The following is a 16,470-nucleotide window of genomic DNA, read 5'->3' on the forward strand; positions in this document are numbered from 1 at the left end:
TCTCTCCCTCTCCCTCTCTCTGCTCTCGCGTGCTCTCTCCACTGCTCTCGTTCTCTCACTAATGCTTGCGTCATTTCCCTCTCTCCTCATCCTGAACCCAGATCACGTCATCTCCCTCTCTCTCCTCGTCCTACTTGATGCCGAGCCGATTTCCACGACCCAACCCAAATCACGTCCTTTCCCGCTCTCCTCGTCCTGCTCAAATCAGAGTGTCGTTGTTGGGTATACAAGGAACGCAACTGCGATTTCGATTTCGATTGAAATTGAATTTTTGATTGTTTGTGTTTTGGGAGCTTTATCGATTCAAATGGAGGAGAAATATGTGGTTGCAAGTAGTGGAATTTGGACGAAGAGCTTTATCAATTGAAAAGGAGGAAAAGCTGTGATTGGAATCTATGGAGTTTGGACGGAAAAAAGGAGAGGGAAGAGAGGTTTCAGGAGTGTTGTATAACAGGAAAAAGAAATAGAAAAAGAAAAAAAAAGAATTTATTTTATTATTTTTATTATCCTACTTCTTAGTCCGACACTACACCAAACGTTTCACTAAGTTTGTCTAGCTTAGTCTAGTCTAAGCCAGTCCAACTTAGTCCTTGAAGCTAGTCCAGTCCGAGATAATCCGGTGCAACAAACGCCCCCTAAGGTCACAATGTGAATAAGTAATTCAACATAAAATAAAAATAAAAATAAAAAAATGTGAAACACTGTATAAAAACGATATAGCCTCTAAATAAAACCAAAGGGGAAAGAAGTTGAGATTTGAGATTGAAGGCCCACCTTCATTTCACAAAACTCTCACAAAAGGGCTAAACCAAAAACCAAATGTGCAAATCGAATTTCATTTTGGGGTCCAAAAGCGGGCACACAAAATCCATAGCACCAAAACCGTTGATATTCAATCTAACGGTTAAAGTAAACTTCAGTTATTTTGATTGCCTGGGCCAAGGCAAAGGATAAAACGAGAAATGCAATAAGAGAAAAAGTGGAGGACAGATAAACAACAGAGAGGAAAGGAAAAAGAAGTAAGAATTCACAGAATATGGGAGGAAAATACAGAGAATAACTCCAGAACAACAGCAAAGACAAGCGAGATTTCCAGAAGAGGAGTCTCCATCTCCATCTGGGCTTTCATTGTTTTGGTGAAATTTGCTGGAAAATCCTCGAAGTTTTGTAATTTACATGGAAACATCTCATCGTAAGCTTTCTTCAACTGTTCAGATTTTGATTTTTCACTTCTGGGTTTCATTTGGGAAGATGCAAGTTTTGATTATTTATTTAATTTCTGAATTTATTTTCGCAGGTATGGAGACGGAAGAAGAGAGGAATAATAAGAGAGCTTCGGAACCAGAGTTTTTCTTGCAGTGGGGGAACAGAAAGAGACTCAGATGTGTGAGAGTCAAAGGCACAGAAATCTCAGCCGACAGATTCAAATTCAATGGTGGCATGTGCAGGAGAATCACATCGTCTCGGATTCATCGCTTTGCGGTCTCCACTTCCGGAAAAAATGACATCTCTGGATTTCAATCCAATCGCCTCACCAGGTTAGAAGATTTCACATGATTTTTCCGGCTTGCGCCTACGACCTGTTTTGGTTTCCGACTACTAGTACATAATTTGGACCCAGGTTTTATTTTATTTTATTTTTATTTTTATTTTTTTGCTCATTTCTTTTGTGGTATTATTTTGATCCCAACTACTAGTACATAATTTTGATTCCTTAACCTCTTCCCCGTCGCATTCAGAGGAAGCGAATTATTTTCCGGGATAACGGAGAAAGGGAAGTGATTTTTGCATACCCTTTTTCACTTCACACCCGTCGAGTATTTATCAAATATAGCAAAAAAATTAACTTTTAATTTAAAAAAATATCACTTTTTATAAAAAAATTCAAATATTTTTAAAATTTTACTTAAATAAACATAAATACTTTCAAATTTAACAATTAAATAAATTAAAAGCTTTTTAGTTACTATTGTCTCAAGCTCCGGTCTAACTTTACCTTCACTTCGACACTCCACCACCACAACCCTAACCCCTTCGACGCCCTCATCACCGACATTGAGCACTGCTGCAGTTACAGCAAGTGAGAGCAGCATAATTTCAATCATGCATTCAACAATTTTTTCTTACTAATATTATTTTTAGTAAAGTTAATCCACATATCGTTATATAATTGTATTTCTGAGCCCTGAATGATGTCACATCATCACACTAACAGATCAATCGACATATTTTTCATAAAAAAATTAAAATGATTACGATGGACAAATTCAAAGAAAGACTAAAATGATTCACGATAAACAGATTTAAAAACACTACTATTGATTATTATTAATTGTTAAGGATCAGATTAAGGAGGTATGTCAATGTCACGAATCATTTTGGCTAAAAAACCTTTTAATGGGAATTATTATTAGTATTCTAAAAATCTCATTTATCACTTCAAACTTTCTATAATTAGAAATAAAAATACATTTGTGATGGATGTAGAATAATATTTTTGGAGTACTAATAGCAATTCTCTAATTTATTTTATTATTAAATTTGAGAGTATTTGTGTTTATTTAGATGTAATTTTGGATATATTTGAAAAAATTTATAAAAAAATGACATTTTTGAAATTAAAGATTAATTTTTTACCATATTTGATAAATACTCACACCCGCGTATCATTGGATTGAATAAATAAAATAAATAAAATTAGAATAAAGCAACGTAAGTATTCAGTAGACAGTAGAAAGAGAAATTGGGTGCGGGGTAATCATTTCTCTAACAGTAAATATAGTGTGTTTTTTCTGGACAAAGACAAAATATCAGTTTAAAAGGTAAAAATTGATTCCATTTTTGATATATAAGGAGTTTCTCAATTAAGAATCAATCAGAATATGACAAGCGGAGCCGTTGTCAAGCCGTTGAGTGTAGTTTTTTGTTCTCTAATTGAGCTTTTGAAGTGTTTTGTTATAAAACTTAAAGTTGTCAAGCTGTTTTGTCTAATTTGCTGAAGTTATTTTGTGGGTCTGTTTGGTTTGGTTACAGGAATTCTGATGGGGCTCTGCTCTGGTGTGGCGCAGGTGAGAACCGAAAGTCATCTTCACCGGAGAAGGAGGAAAGGTTCTACGCCACAAGAGGATCAGTGGGTGTGGATGAGAGTTGTAATGGCAACGGGAATGGGAAGGTTATGATGGACGGAAACAGTGTTGAGGACCGGGGGCTTGTTTGGCCGAAACTGTACGTCAGTTTGTCGAGCAAAGAGAAAGAAGAGGACTTTTTGGCCATGAAGGGTTGTAAACTTCCCCAAAGACCCAAGAAAAGGGCCAAACTCATCCAAAGAAGCCTACTTGTAAGTCCTCTTGTTAGTTTCTCGGCTATTTAACAGATTTGAAATTGGACTTTATTTTTCTCGTGTGGCTATGTGGGTTTAACTTTAGCTTCTGATGCTGATTTTTGGTTGGGTTGTAGTTGGTGAGTCCCGGTGCATGGCTCACTGATATGTGCCAAGAGAGATATGAAGTTAGGGAGAAGAAAAGTACCAAGAAGGTACTTGAACTGGAATTACTATATCATTTGCTGCATCATTTTTCGTTATTTTCGAGGGGTATGAGTAATCGTATTTTGATATTTGGTTGATGTTTAAATGATGCAGAGACCAAGAGGATTGAAGGGGATGGGTAGCCTGGAAACCGAGTCGGAGTGATAGGTGTAATTTATACTGAATTTTGTTGAAGCAGAAGGGAAGACAGTTTTCTTTGCTCTGTTTAGAAGATGAATGCGGTGTGTAGAGTGGAGTAAAAGGGGGTTATTGTAAATTACGAAATTATGTTTTGTATACGTGTGAGCAATGAAAAATTATGTTTTGTAGTGTGCAAATATGGAGAGGTTTTTGGGGGAAGGGGCTTCTGTGTCATGACCCGAATGCAGGGGTACCTCCTTGTGCGTCTCTTAAGAGGACGGATGACATGAGACAGGAATCCTTACCCTGGAATATTTATCGTAAGTATGTTGGATTACGTCTACCGCTGCCATATGCCAAACACGAGGCAAAATCACGAGCAACCAACACCCAAAACAACTTTGAATTCGGAAAAGAACGGCCCACAGAAGCCAAGGCATCCGCACGCAAGAAACGCGGTGGAGTAGCTGGTTCCAAGCGTATTCTTGAATTGTATGATCCATCTGGACGTTAACCATAAAAAACACCTAAACCCGAACTTCTCGTATATTCAAATCCCATTACATTGAGGTCCATAACAATTTATTCTTTACACAATCTGTCAAACAGACAAACAGGCCAAGGCAGATAACTACACGAACAAACAGATATCGCTTTTCACGTTCAACAATTATGAGTTGGGAAGCAGTTTATGTGGATGCCGTAACCATGATTCTTAGTATTATGTAGACTTTCTTTCTGAGCATACAATAGAAACAAGCATATTCTTCTGCAACGAATATCTCATTTCACCTCTTTTGAGTTCAAATTTTTCCATATCTCTGTGATGGCAGTTCCGAGGTGCTGAGATATCCTACAAAGTAAAACGGGATAAGAAGTTAAGAACCTCTCAAAAGAAGATGACCCTTATGGACAATCGTATCATTAGAAATTCAGATAAGCACACCTTGTTACGTACTGTGAGATTAACGATTGTGAGCCTTTGCAGCCTGAAGCATTTCCACTACTAAAGTCTTCACATCCCTAAAAAGAGAAATAAATTTCTTCTTAGAAACAATTTACTCCAACTCAAAGTATGCAGTAAGAACTTTTGATAGCAATCTTGACTAAAGCCAACATGAGGGACAATTATTCCATGGTTTATGCAGTACGACATTAACATAAAAACCTTGCAGAATCTGGAATAACTGAAGCAGAAGTAAACAGAAAATAAATCTTGACTTCAACAGAAAGGGAAATATTCATATAAACGAGAGGTCTCACTTTCGATCCTCTGCACGCCTAGGAAAAGGTATGCGGAGCTTGAAATTATCCCCCTGATAGCCAGCCTAAAATGAGAGTAACAAAGTCCAAAAAATATCATGTCAAAATGGAAGAAATTTTATTGGTGAATTTGTACAGCATTTCTGGCACAAAACCTCAGTTGCAGCACAGAGACAAATGGTTTATTAAAAACATAAAGGATAGCTATTAGCAATGAAAAGTTAAAAATTGGTTGTTACCTTAACATTGAAACCCAGGCTGTCCAAGTCCAACATGTAAGCAGAGTCCACCTGCCGAAAAACAAAATCACCATGCATCAAACTAAACTTTCCCCACCCGTCTACGTGTTCATATCTTTTATTATTCCAAAATTCATAAATGGATCTGGGCGATTCATGCAGAATACTTTCGAAGTGTCAGCCTGGCAGAAACATGTATTGGCACAATATTGACACCATATTCATTGGTTTAGTTTTAAGTTTTAGCTAATGTGAGCAAAATTGATATCCCCTATATTGAGAAGGAAAAGATGAAGAAGAAAAGAAACACCTTTCCTAATAATATTAGTTTATAACAGTTGAATATACCGGAATAGACGTTGAGTGTTGCACAATGGCTTTTGTATCGTCAGCATGATCCCTGTTCATGTGAGACTGGGAAGCAATAGTTTTAAGATTCTATTAGAAAAGGCGAACAATTCATATTAAGATGAACCATAAAGCATGTATACTATTACTAGTTAAGGAGTCAGTACTGCAACAGGCTTTGAAAATTGAGCAATTGGATCAACTTTTGCAGCTTTATACTCCTCACTTCCGAACTCTGAAAGTAAAAGTTGTGAATGTTAAGAAAAATGTGAAATATATATAACAAATACAATATTTTGTAAATAAATAAATGATAAAAAATCCACAAGAGGTGCTAAAAACAGAAAAATAACAAAGGCCACGGTACATCCGCTTCAAAAGTTATCTACATAGTACAAAATTATCTTTTCCAAGAGTGACAAGACACCAAGAAGGTGAAGTACCTCCTGATCCTAACAAGGCTGTTGCAACCCCTGACACGTATCGCACAACTTTTGGTTCAATGCGCATGAATTGGAAGTCGCCAAAGTCAGCCTTCAGATTGTACATGAAGATTTAATACTGATATAAAATTTGGTGCAACATATCATCCATTTACATTAATTATGCATCGGAACAAGATTGTTACCGAAAATGCATTGGGATGCTTAGCCAAATATGCAGTGTGTATGGCTGCTTGATTCTTCTCGGAAACCTAAATGATTGTAACAACCATTTTAGATTGTTTGCAACCACAGAGAGAGAGAGAGAGAGCACTGCAAACACTATCTAAAATTAGAAAAGCAGCCATTACTTACAGGAATAGCATCACCATGCAGCGTGACCACCAAATCAGTCCTATCTTCAGGGTCTTTAGCCACAAGCAATGAGCACTTGGGATTAAGGGCTAGGTCCTATTGAATCGAAAAATGAAAAAGCACGATAGGATATGATATTATTGATATTGGTGATATTAACATGCAGAGAGATCCATACAGTGATAAAGTAGCAGCTTATTTTAGTCGGCTGGTTTCCATGATTGGAAGGGTTACATGTTTTTACAGAAAATTACATGGAACAGATTGGAAGTTTAAAACATAATGTTCTGCAGCCTTCCTTCCACATGAAAGAACGTTAGCATCATTTCAAGTGAAGAAAGAATGCTGCCTATGCATCTAGATAATTTACTGCAGCTTAGTTCCATTTTTAGCTTGAGTGAGCATTGTGTAAGAGCAAAACTCTCTTCAAAGAGAGTGTGTTTTCTGGGGTAATGAAATAGCGAGTGTATCAATGTTTAACTTTGCATTTGGGTTGTGTTGATTTAACTCAACTGTCTTGCATTCGTTATATTCCTTTTGAAGAAGAACGATCCCTTATTGATGTAGGGAGAACTTTTAGAACAAAAACTCATGAACATAATTTTTACTGCCTATTTATAAGGGCAATTGTGTATTGCTGTGTGGTGTGATTTCTCTTTTGTGCTTAAACCTCAACAAGTGGTATCAGAGAAAGATTTTTTGAGGTTCGCATTAGTTGTTATTCACCCCCAAGGCAACAATACATTTGAAGTTAAAATCCAACAAACCTTTGTATGAACTGCCAAGATGCTAACTGCTAATATTGGAGATCCATCTGCATCACATGCAAAGTCAACCATTGATCCTGATGGATAACCCTCATGCTTCTGCACATTAAAGAAAACCAAAGAAAATGATTCAAGGACAACAACATCATTGAAGCAATAAATCCCATAAACATCAATCAACCAGAGTTATTAATAGGAACGATACTTATATGAGGTCAATCATAAAATGACAACACCCTATGAATGTTAAAGAAAAGTATTATTTATTCCCCAACCATGTACCAATGTCAGGCTTTGGTAATCAGTACCAGAAAAAAGCATCAGAAAACAGTCTGGAGGGTTTTTGGTCCAGCATCATGTTTCTGTAGTGCAATTACATATTTTTTGCACACTTTTCATCACTGACCACCAGTGCGTCCTAAATTTAATTTTATCCAAAAATAAAAATAATTTGAACAAAACTTCAACCTCATTAACTTGTTGGGAATCAAACCCTTGATTGCTTCATCCCGAATTTTGTAAGAAAGACTTACGATACTCCACAAAGCCAACAGCCTCAATCCTCAAAGTGTATGGTTATTATGAGGACCACAAAGACTACACTATGCATAAACTTTAAAGAGCCTCATGAGATAATGTTACTTTTGTGTAATTACTAGTTAAAGAAAGAGAGATTTATATAGGTGCATCCAAATGCATGAAATAATGTTCCTTTTTGAGGGATGATTGTTAGGCCTACCCTCAATCATAGACCGGGAGACATCTAATCCAAATAGGATTGCTATCTGGTCTCCAGTTGGATTCCAACCAGAATCGATAAATCCCCTTCTTCACGAGTCACTACTTGGTAGACCAAACCATAATCCTACATTCCGAGGTAGTTCATTCTCATAAGCTCCACACTATACGACTGGAGACCGGCGATGCTTTAGATTCTTTTCATCCATTCGGGGATTTTTCATGAATTGGGAATAAAGTCCTCAGCTTCTAGATCAAAAATATTAATTGACCAGTCTACTATTAGCAAGGTGCAAGAAGGTCATGCACTACTCTCAGAATTAAATGACAAAGAAACAGAAATTCATTTGAGAAAGAAGAAAGCAAAAAAAAAAAAATGATATGGAAACCTGAGAAAAAGTGGAGAGCGTTCCGCGAACACTACGATCAAGTAGAGTACGGATTTCCTCAACCAGGGGAAGCCGAGCAGCCTTTTCCTGTAACAACAACCAAATAAAGATTCAACAGAGCTAAATCCTACATTCCCAAGTTCAATTTCCTACACTAATAGTCTAATAGCAATAGTACATTATTTATGTATAACCTTTGAATATGGACATGTGATGCAGTAAAAGTGTTCAACTTTACATCAAATTTTACCAAGTATTCAACTTTACCTGATGAGATTGGATCAACTGAAAAACACTGGCATCATCTCCAGCTGAAACACTCTGATCAAAGAAGAACGATTGAACTTAAGGCTTAAAAGTTTACATCTTTACATCAAAATTTTCACACTTTAATTTCTAAATCATTCAATCATTGCAAAATCAGATACAAATATCTCACAAAACCAATCAAAAAATGTAATTTGGGGTTCTTTTTTTTTTTTCTGGAATCATAAGGGTACCTGAGTAGCTGACTGAGCGGCGGCGGTAGCCATGTATAAACGAGGAGGAGTTGTTGGGGAGGAGAAGAAGGTGGAGGAGGGGCGAAATTGTAAGATGAGAGGGGAGTGAAGGGTATTATGGCCATTTAAGCGAGAGAATAGGTTGGGCTGCCAAGGCTTCACAACAGTCTTCAACATCCCTCTCTTCTTTCACACTCCCCCGACAGCTAACTCTTTTCCTCTCTCTGCCTTGTTCGCTGATGGTTGGAACTTGGAATTTGGTTGTCTCACGTTTTTTTTTTTTTTTTTTTCTTTTCTTCGTTTATTTGAAAACTCATACAATTGATATTTTACGTTAATTTATATAAATTTTTTTTTCTAATACATTAATATTTTTACATTAAAATGAGGGAGAGTTTGGTTAAGAATAAGACTTTTTGGCCATGAAGGGTTGTAAACTTCCCCAAAGACCTAAGAAAAGGGCCAAACTCATCCAAAGAAGCCTACTTGTAAGTCCTGTTGTTAGTTTCTCGGCTAATTAACAGATTTGAAATTGGACTTTATTTTCCTCGTGTGGCTTAAGCGAGTTCAACTTTAGCTTCTGATACCGATTTTTGGTTGGGTTTTAGCTGGTGAGTCCCGGTGCATGGTTCACAGATATGTGCCAAGAGAGACACGAAGTTAGGGAGAAGAAAAGTAGTAAGAAGGCACTTGAACTGGAATTATTATATCATTTACTGCATCATTTTTCTTTATTTTCGAGGGGTATGAGTATTCATATTTTGATATTTGGTTGATGTTTGAATGATGCAGAGACCAAGAGGATTGAAGGGTATGGAGGAGCCTGGAAACCGAGTTCGAGTGATAGGTGTAATTTATACTGAATTTTGTTGACGCAGAAGGGAAGACAGTTTTCTTTCTTCTGTTTAGAAGATGAATGCGGTGTGCAATGTGGAGTGGTTAGGCTTTTGTTCGAGTAAAAGGGGGTTATCGTAAGTTACGAAATTATGTTTTGCATACAAGTGTGAGCAATGAAAAATTATGTTTTGTAGTGTGTAAATATGGAGAGATTTTTGGGGGAAGAGGCTTCTGTGTCATGACACGAATACAGGGTTCCTTCTTGTGCGTACTCCCATGTCTTGGGAGGACGGATGACGTGAGACAGGAATCCTTACCCTGGAATATTTATCCTAAGTATGTTGGATTACGTCTACCGCTGCCATATGCCTAACACGAGGCAAAATCACGAGCAACCAACACCCAAAACAACTTCGAATTCGGAAAAGAATGGCCTGTAGAAGCTAAGGCATCCGTCACGCCAAAAACGCAGTGGAGTAGCTGGTTCCAAGCGTATTCTTGAATTGTATGATTCACCTGGACATTATCCATAAAAACACCTAAACCGGAACTTCTCGTATATTCAAATCCCATTGCATTGAGGTGCATAACAATTTATCCTTTACGCAATCTGTCAAACAAACAAACAGGACATGGCCGAGGACTTCACAGACAGACAGATATTCCGTAACCATGATTCTTAGTATTATGTAGACCTTCTTTCTGAGCATACAATAGAAACAAGCATATCCTTCTGCAACGAATATCTCATTTCACCTCTTTTGAGTCCAAAATTTTCCATATCTCTGTGATGGCAATTCCGAGGTGCTGAAATATCCTACAAAGTAAAACAGGATAAGAAGTTAAGAACCTCTCAAAAGAAGACGACTATTATGAACAACCGTATCATTAGAAATTCAGATAAGCACACCTTGTTATGGACTGGGAGGATAACAACCGTGAGCCATTGCAGCCTCAATCATTTCCATCATTAAAGTCTTCACATCCCTAAAAAGAGAGAAATAAATTTCTTCTTAGAAACAATTTACTCCAACTCAAAGTATGCGGTAAGAACTTTTGATAGCAATCTTGACTATAGCCACAAATCACGTCAACCAGGAAAAAAGAATAACTATATCCTCCGACCAACATGAGGGACAATTATTCCATGATTTATGCAGTACGACATTAACATAAAAACCTTGCACAATCTGGAATAACTGAAGCAGAAGTAAACAGAAAATAAATCTTGACTTCAACAGAAAGGGAAATATTCATATAAACGAGAGGTCTCACTTTCGATCCTCTGCACGTCTAGGAAAAGGTATGCGGAGCTTGAAATTATCCCCCTGATAACCAGCCTAAAATGAGAGTAACAAAGTCCAAAAAATATCATGTCAAAATGGAAGAAATTTTATTGGCGAATTTGTATAGCATTTCTGGCACAAAACCTGGTTTGCAGCAGAGACAAATGGTTTATTAAAAATATAAAGGATGGCTATTAGCAACGAAAAGTTGGAGATTGGTAGTTAGTAAACTACTAGCTACCTTAACATTGAAACCCAGGCTATCCAAGTCCAACATGTAAGCAGAGTCCACCTGATGCAAAACAAAATAACCTTGCATCAAACTAAACTTTCTCCACCTCCAAAATTCATAAATGGATCTAGGCAATTCATGACGAATACTTCCGAAGTGTCACCCTGGCATAAACGTGTATTGGCACAATATTGACACCATATTCATTGGTTTAATTTTAACTAATGTGGGGCAAAGTTGATATCCCCTATATTGAGAACGAAAAGATGAAGAAGAAAAGAAACATATTTCCTAATAATATTAGTTTATAACACTTGAAAATACCGGAATAGACGTCGAGTGTTGCACAATGGCTATTGTATCGTTAGCATGAACCATAAAAGCCTTTAATTTAGCAACTGGATCAACTTTTGCAGCTTTATATTCCTCACTTCCGAACTCTGAAAGTAAAAGCAGAGAATGTTAAGAAAAATGTGAAATATATGCAACAATATTTCGAAAATAAATGAATAAATAAAATATCCATAAGAAGTGCTAAAAACAGAAAAATAACAAAGGCCTTGGTACATCCGTTTCAAAAGTTATCTATAGAGTAAAAAAATTATCTTTTCCAAGAGCAACAAACGCCAAAAAGGTAAAGTACCTCCTGATCCTAACAAGGCTGTTGCAACCCCGGACACGTATCGCACAACTTTTGGTTCAATGCGCATGAATTGGAAGTCACCAAAGTCAACCTTCAGATTGTACGTGATGATTTAATACTGATATAAAATTTGGTGCAACATATCATCCATTTACATTAATTATGCATCGGAACAAGATTGTTACCGAAAATGCATTGGGATGCTTAGCCAAATATGCAGTGCGTATGGCTGCTTGATCCTTCTCGGAAACCTAAATGATTGTTCACAAAAGAACAACCACCTTCAATTATTTGCAACCAGAGAGAGAGAGAGAGAGAGAGAGAGAGAGAGCACTTCAAACACTATCCAAAATTAGAAAAGCAGCATTACTTACAGGAATAGCATCACCATGCAGCGTGACCACCAAATCAGTCGTGTCTTTAGCCACAAGCAATGAGCACTTGGGATTAAGGGCTAGGTCCTATTGAATCGAAAAATGAAAAAGCACGATAGGATATGATATTATTAATATTGGTGATATTAACATGCAGAGAGATCCATACAGTGATGAAGTAACAGCTTATTTTACTAGGCTGGTTTCCGTGATTGGAAGGGCTACATGTTTTACAGAAAATTCTATGGAACAGATTGGAAGTTTAAAACATAATGTTCTGCAGTCTTCTTCCACATGAAAGAAGGTTAGAATCATTTCAAGTGAAGAACGGATGCTGCCTATGCATCTAGATAATATATTGCAGCTTAGTTCCAATTTTAGCTTGAGTGAGCATTGTGTAAGAGCAAAACTCTCCTCAAAGAGTGCGTTTTCTGGGGTATTGAAATACCGAGTGTATCATGGTTTAACTTTACATTTGGGTTGTGTAGATTTAACTCCAACTGTCTTGCATTCGTTATATTCCTTTCCCATTTGTAAGGGCAATTGTGTATTGCTGTGTGGTGTGATTTCTCTTTGGTGCTTAAACCACAACAAGTGGTATCAGAGAAAGATTTTTTGAGGTTCACATTAGTTGTTATTCACCCCCAAGCCAACAATACGTTTGAAGTTAAATTCCAACAAACCTTTGTATGAACTGCCGAGCTGCTAACTGCTAATATTGGGGATCCATCTGCATCACATGCAAAGTCAACCATTGATCCTGATGGATAACCCTCATGCTTCTGCACATTAAAGAAAACCAAAGAAAATGATACAAGGACAACAAGGTCGTTGAAGCAATAAATACCATAAACATCAATCAACCAGAGTGATTAATGGGAACCAATACTCATAAGAGGTCGTTCATAAAATGACAACACCCCATGAATGTTAAAGAAAGTATTATCTATTCCAAAACGATGCATCAATGTCAGGCTTTGGTAATCAGTACCAGAAAAGAAAAAAAAAACCATCAGAAAACAGTCTGGAGGGTTTTTGGTCCAGCATCATGCTTCTGTAGTGCAATTACATATAAAGTCTTAAGCTTCTAGATCAAAAATATTAATTGACCAGTCTACTATTAGCAAGCTGCAAGAAGGTGATGCACCACTCGCAAAATTAAATAACTGAGAAACAGAAATGCATTTGAGAAAGAAGAAAGCATCGAAATGATATGAAAACCTGAGAAAAAGTGGAGAGCGTTCCGCGAAAACTAAGATGAAGTAGAGTTCGGATTTCCTCAACTGGGGGAAGCCGAGCAGCCTTTTCCTGTAACCAAATAAAGATTCAACAGAGCTAAATCCTACATTCCCACATTCAATTTTCTACACTGAAAGAATAAGTACATTATTTATGTGGAAACTTTGAATATGGACATGTGATGCAGTAAAAGTGTTCAACTTTACATCAAATTTTACCAAGTATTCAACTTTACCTGATGAGATTGGATCAACTGAAAAACATTGGCACGATCTCCAGTTGAAGCACTCTGATCAAAGAACAACGATTGAAATTAAGGCTTAAAAGTTTACAACTTTACAGCAAAATTTTCACACAATTTCTGAATCATTCATTCCTTGCAAAATCAGATACAAATATCTCAAAACAATCAAAAAATAAAACTATAAATTTGGGGTTCATTTGTTTTTTTCTGGAATCATAAGGTTACCTGAGTAGTTGACTGAGCGGCGGCGGTAGCCATGGATAAACGAGGAGGAGTTGTTGAGGAGGAGAAGAAGGTGGAGGAGGGGTGAAATCGTAAGATGAGAGGGGAGTGAAGGGTATTATGACCATTTAAGCGGGAGAATAGGTTGGTCTAGGGGTGGGTTCGGTTTTTTGCCAAAACCGGAAACCGAACAGAAATTACTGTTTGGTTTGGTTCGGTTCAATTTTCTGTTGGTTTGTGTTTGATTCGGTTTGTATTGAGTTCAGTTTTTTCTGGTTCGGTTTCAGCCCGGTTTGGTTTTTTTTTTTTTTTTTTTTTTTAATAGCAAAAAAATTTCCTAAGAACACAAAGCTTGCAGCCATTTTGTAATACATCTTCCAAATTCATTTCAACATAATTGATATTATTCCAAATTTCCAATAGAATCAAAGACAATAAAAATAAACATTCAAAGTTCAATTACAATTAAGTCTTCCAAAGTCTAAAGTTAAATAAACATCAAAGTTCAAATCTTTCAAAAGTCCAAACTTATAATAAACATCAAAGTTGAAGTCTTCCACACCTAAAATAAACATTCCAAAATCCAAACTTTAAATAAATATTCGACTTAAGATATGACTACTTACTTCTGATGGTATACTCGAAGATGAGTTCGTTTGATCATGAGGGCTATTTGATTTTGATCTCATTGAGTTTGAACTTGAGCTTGAGGACCTTGAGACCTTTGACGCCTTTGACTTCATCTAATTCACACAAAATAATAAGAGAACAGTAGTTAGTACTACAAACTTATACAAAAGTAAATGTTAATTAAAATCTGGAAGGCCAATGATACAAAATCAAGAAAATCTGGAAGGCCAATCATCCTCATTGGTATAAAGTTAAAAAATTATGATTTAATCTTATGAGATCATTTTTCAAGGCCAATGATACAAAAATGCAGCAAGAATAAGACAGAACTGACCTATGAGGTCCTCTCCGGGGAATAGCAAGACTACAGCAATGAACCTATCTTGATCTAGTGGAAGAAATTAATTAATTGTCCTGCTTTAAATGTGTTTGCCACATCCAATGCAATTCCTCCTCGATAAAAATTAGTACCGCAGGCTTCCTCCTCCATCCCATCCTATTTAATTTTCCAGTGATCAAATTCTACTAACACCAAAAACAGACACACCAACTACACAGAAAACACAATGTGCAATTCAGTCCTCCACACAACAATACCATTTAACTAGTAACCACCATATTTTTGCAATAATTATACCTTCATATTGCTTGAATTCTCCTTTATACTTTCAACTAGATCTGTAAACTTTCATCCATGCAATGCAGATAATGCAAAAGTAACTCCTTTAAATCAAAAAGAAAAGGCGGCAGCACAAGGCTTTTCCTTTAACCAAAAGATAAATCACAAATCACAAATCAACCCAGAAACTGAAATTGCAAGGATAATAAAAAATAAAAGGACAATCAAAAAGGATTTTTATTTTTTTTATTTTTTTATAATTTTATTTAAAGACCACAAATCTGACCTTTCCAGGGATTATGATCCAAGAATCTTTCTTGTGGTGTGCTTTGCCACAAATCTTCCTTTAACCGTTCAGAGTTATACAACGCAAACCCATCACACAAAATCATGTAGTTAACTTTCAGACCATATATATATAGTTAGATCCATGCATCGAACCTTCATCGATCAAAAACCCCAGATGTTTTCCACTCACATACATCTACCTCCAAATCCAAACAACCACTGAGAGCAAACATTCAAACCAAACCTCTGAAACTGTATAAAATTATGCACATAAAATCTGTAAATAGAGCAGAACCAATTTCAACAGATAAATAGAACAGGACCAATTTGAATAGATAAATAGAACAGAAAATTAAACACAGAGAAGTGAGAGTGTGAGACTAACCTTTTGCTGTCGAGACTCGAAACGGCGAGATGATAAACTGACGGCGAGGTGTGAGAGATTGAGAGTGAGAAGGGTTGCCGCTGGGAATGAGAGACAGAGAGTTTGAGAGAGTGATTGAAGACCGAGAGAGAGAGAGAGTGGAGGAGGCTCGGGGCTCAGGCTGCCACCCAGCGCGAACTGGGAAAACGGGAGAGACCGAAGGAGGAGGGCTAGCCGGTTGGGGACCTACGGTTACACTTCGAGGGTAACACGATGCCGTTTTAGAATAGGATTATTAATTAATAAACCAATTACAAAACAACGTCGTTTTGAAGAACTTCGGTTCGGTTCGGTTCAGTTTCCAAATCCCAAAAACCAAAACCAACCCAACCAGATTCGGTTTGTTTTTTTTCGGTTCGATTTTTTCGACCTCGTTCGGTTTTCGGTCTCCATTTTTTTGGTTTTCGGTTTTTCCAACTCACCCCTAGGTTGGTCTACCAAGGCTTCACAACAGTCTTCAACATCTCTCTCTTCTTCACACGGAAAGGGATCCCTTCCTCCTAATCTACAAAGTCTGGAGATCCGGACCGTTGAAATTTGATCTGACGGCTAAAGTTTTTATAATTTTTAAAAATGGGTCTCTGTTTGTAGCTATTGGATCAAATTTTAAATGACCGAATCTCTAAACTTGATGGATTAGGAGGAAGAGATCTGAAAAGAATACATTTCCCATGCCACCCAACTCTTTGACTCTCTCTTCCTTATTCGTTAATGGTTAGAACTT

General features: G+C 36.9%; 3 protein-coding genes across 17 annotated transcripts; 1 reads left to right on the forward strand and 2 right to left on the reverse strand.

Annotated features, from left to right (window-relative positions):
* Positions 1-981: 981 nt before the first annotated feature.
* On the forward strand, positions 982-3,864 carry LOC137744672 (uncharacterized). The gene is made up of 5 exons (XM_068484443.2): positions 982-1,192; positions 1,298-1,538; positions 3,034-3,337; positions 3,457-3,534; positions 3,641-3,864. The coding sequence occupies exons 1-5, from the start codon at positions 1,177-1,179 to the stop codon at positions 3,689-3,691; spliced, it is 690 nt and encodes a 229-aa protein (XP_068340544.2). The 5' UTR covers positions 982-1,176; the 3' UTR covers positions 3,692-3,864.
* Positions 3,865-4,195: 331 nt separating this feature from the next.
* Positions 4,196-8,932, reverse strand: LOC137744671 (non-canonical heme oxygenase HOZ, chloroplastic). 3 transcript variants are annotated; one of them, XM_068484439.2, is made up of 13 exons: positions 8,709-8,932; positions 8,476-8,529; positions 8,209-8,295; positions 7,082-7,180; positions 6,315-6,410; positions 6,146-6,211; positions 5,961-6,051; positions 5,685-5,752; positions 5,518-5,583; positions 5,170-5,220; positions 4,931-4,995; positions 4,626-4,690; positions 4,196-4,520 (listed from the first exon to the last, which is right to left on the reverse strand). In XM_068484439.2, exons 1-12 carry the CDS (start codon positions 8,883-8,885, stop codon positions 4,633-4,635), a joined length of 978 nt encoding a protein of 325 aa, XP_068340540.2. In that variant the 5' UTR covers positions 8,886-8,932; the 3' UTR covers positions 4,196-4,520; positions 4,626-4,632. The 3 variants fall into 3 exon arrangements, with proteins under 3 accessions (XP_068340540.2, XP_068340539.2, XP_088537335.1); XM_068484438.2 differs by having other exon boundaries at positions 4,614-4,690; XM_088681209.1 differs by having other exon boundaries at positions 4,296-4,510; positions 4,614-4,690.
* Positions 4,370-15,987, reverse strand: LOC148692599 (non-canonical heme oxygenase HOZ, chloroplastic-like). Of its 13 annotated transcripts, none has more exons than XR_015954116.1 (17): positions 15,708-15,964; positions 15,321-15,574; positions 15,053-15,178; positions 14,750-14,965; positions 14,412-14,528; positions 13,555-13,608; positions 13,302-13,388; positions 12,764-12,862; positions 12,081-12,167; positions 11,892-11,957; positions 11,707-11,797; positions 11,388-11,503; positions 11,073-11,123; positions 10,821-10,885; positions 10,456-10,532; positions 10,283-10,362; positions 10,208-10,236 (listed from the first exon to the last, which is right to left on the reverse strand). XR_015954116.1 is itself a non-coding variant. In XM_088681220.1 (16 exons), exons 5-15 carry the CDS (start codon positions 14,526-14,528, stop codon positions 10,460-10,462), a joined length of 906 nt encoding a protein of 301 aa, XP_088537346.1. In that variant the 5' UTR covers positions 14,750-14,965; positions 15,053-15,178; positions 15,321-15,574; positions 15,708-15,953; the 3' UTR covers positions 4,370-4,510; positions 10,456-10,459. The 13 variants fall into 13 exon arrangements, 11 of the variants coding, with proteins under 11 accessions (XP_088537346.1, XP_088537345.1, XP_088537336.1 ...); XR_015954117.1 differs by having other exon boundaries at positions 10,283-10,352; positions 15,708-15,953; XM_088681220.1 differs by lacking the exons at positions 10,208-10,236; positions 10,283-10,362 and adding an exon at positions 4,370-4,510 and having other exon boundaries at positions 15,708-15,953.
* Between the last annotated feature and the right edge of the window lie 483 nt (positions 15,988-16,470).

Source organism: Pyrus communis, chromosome 12 (assembly GCF_041283825.1).
Source record: "Pyrus communis isolate YQ-2024b chromosome 12, ASM4128382v1, whole genome shotgun sequence".
NCBI classification, from domain to species: Eukaryota; Viridiplantae; Streptophyta; class Magnoliopsida; order Rosales; family Rosaceae; genus Pyrus; species Pyrus communis.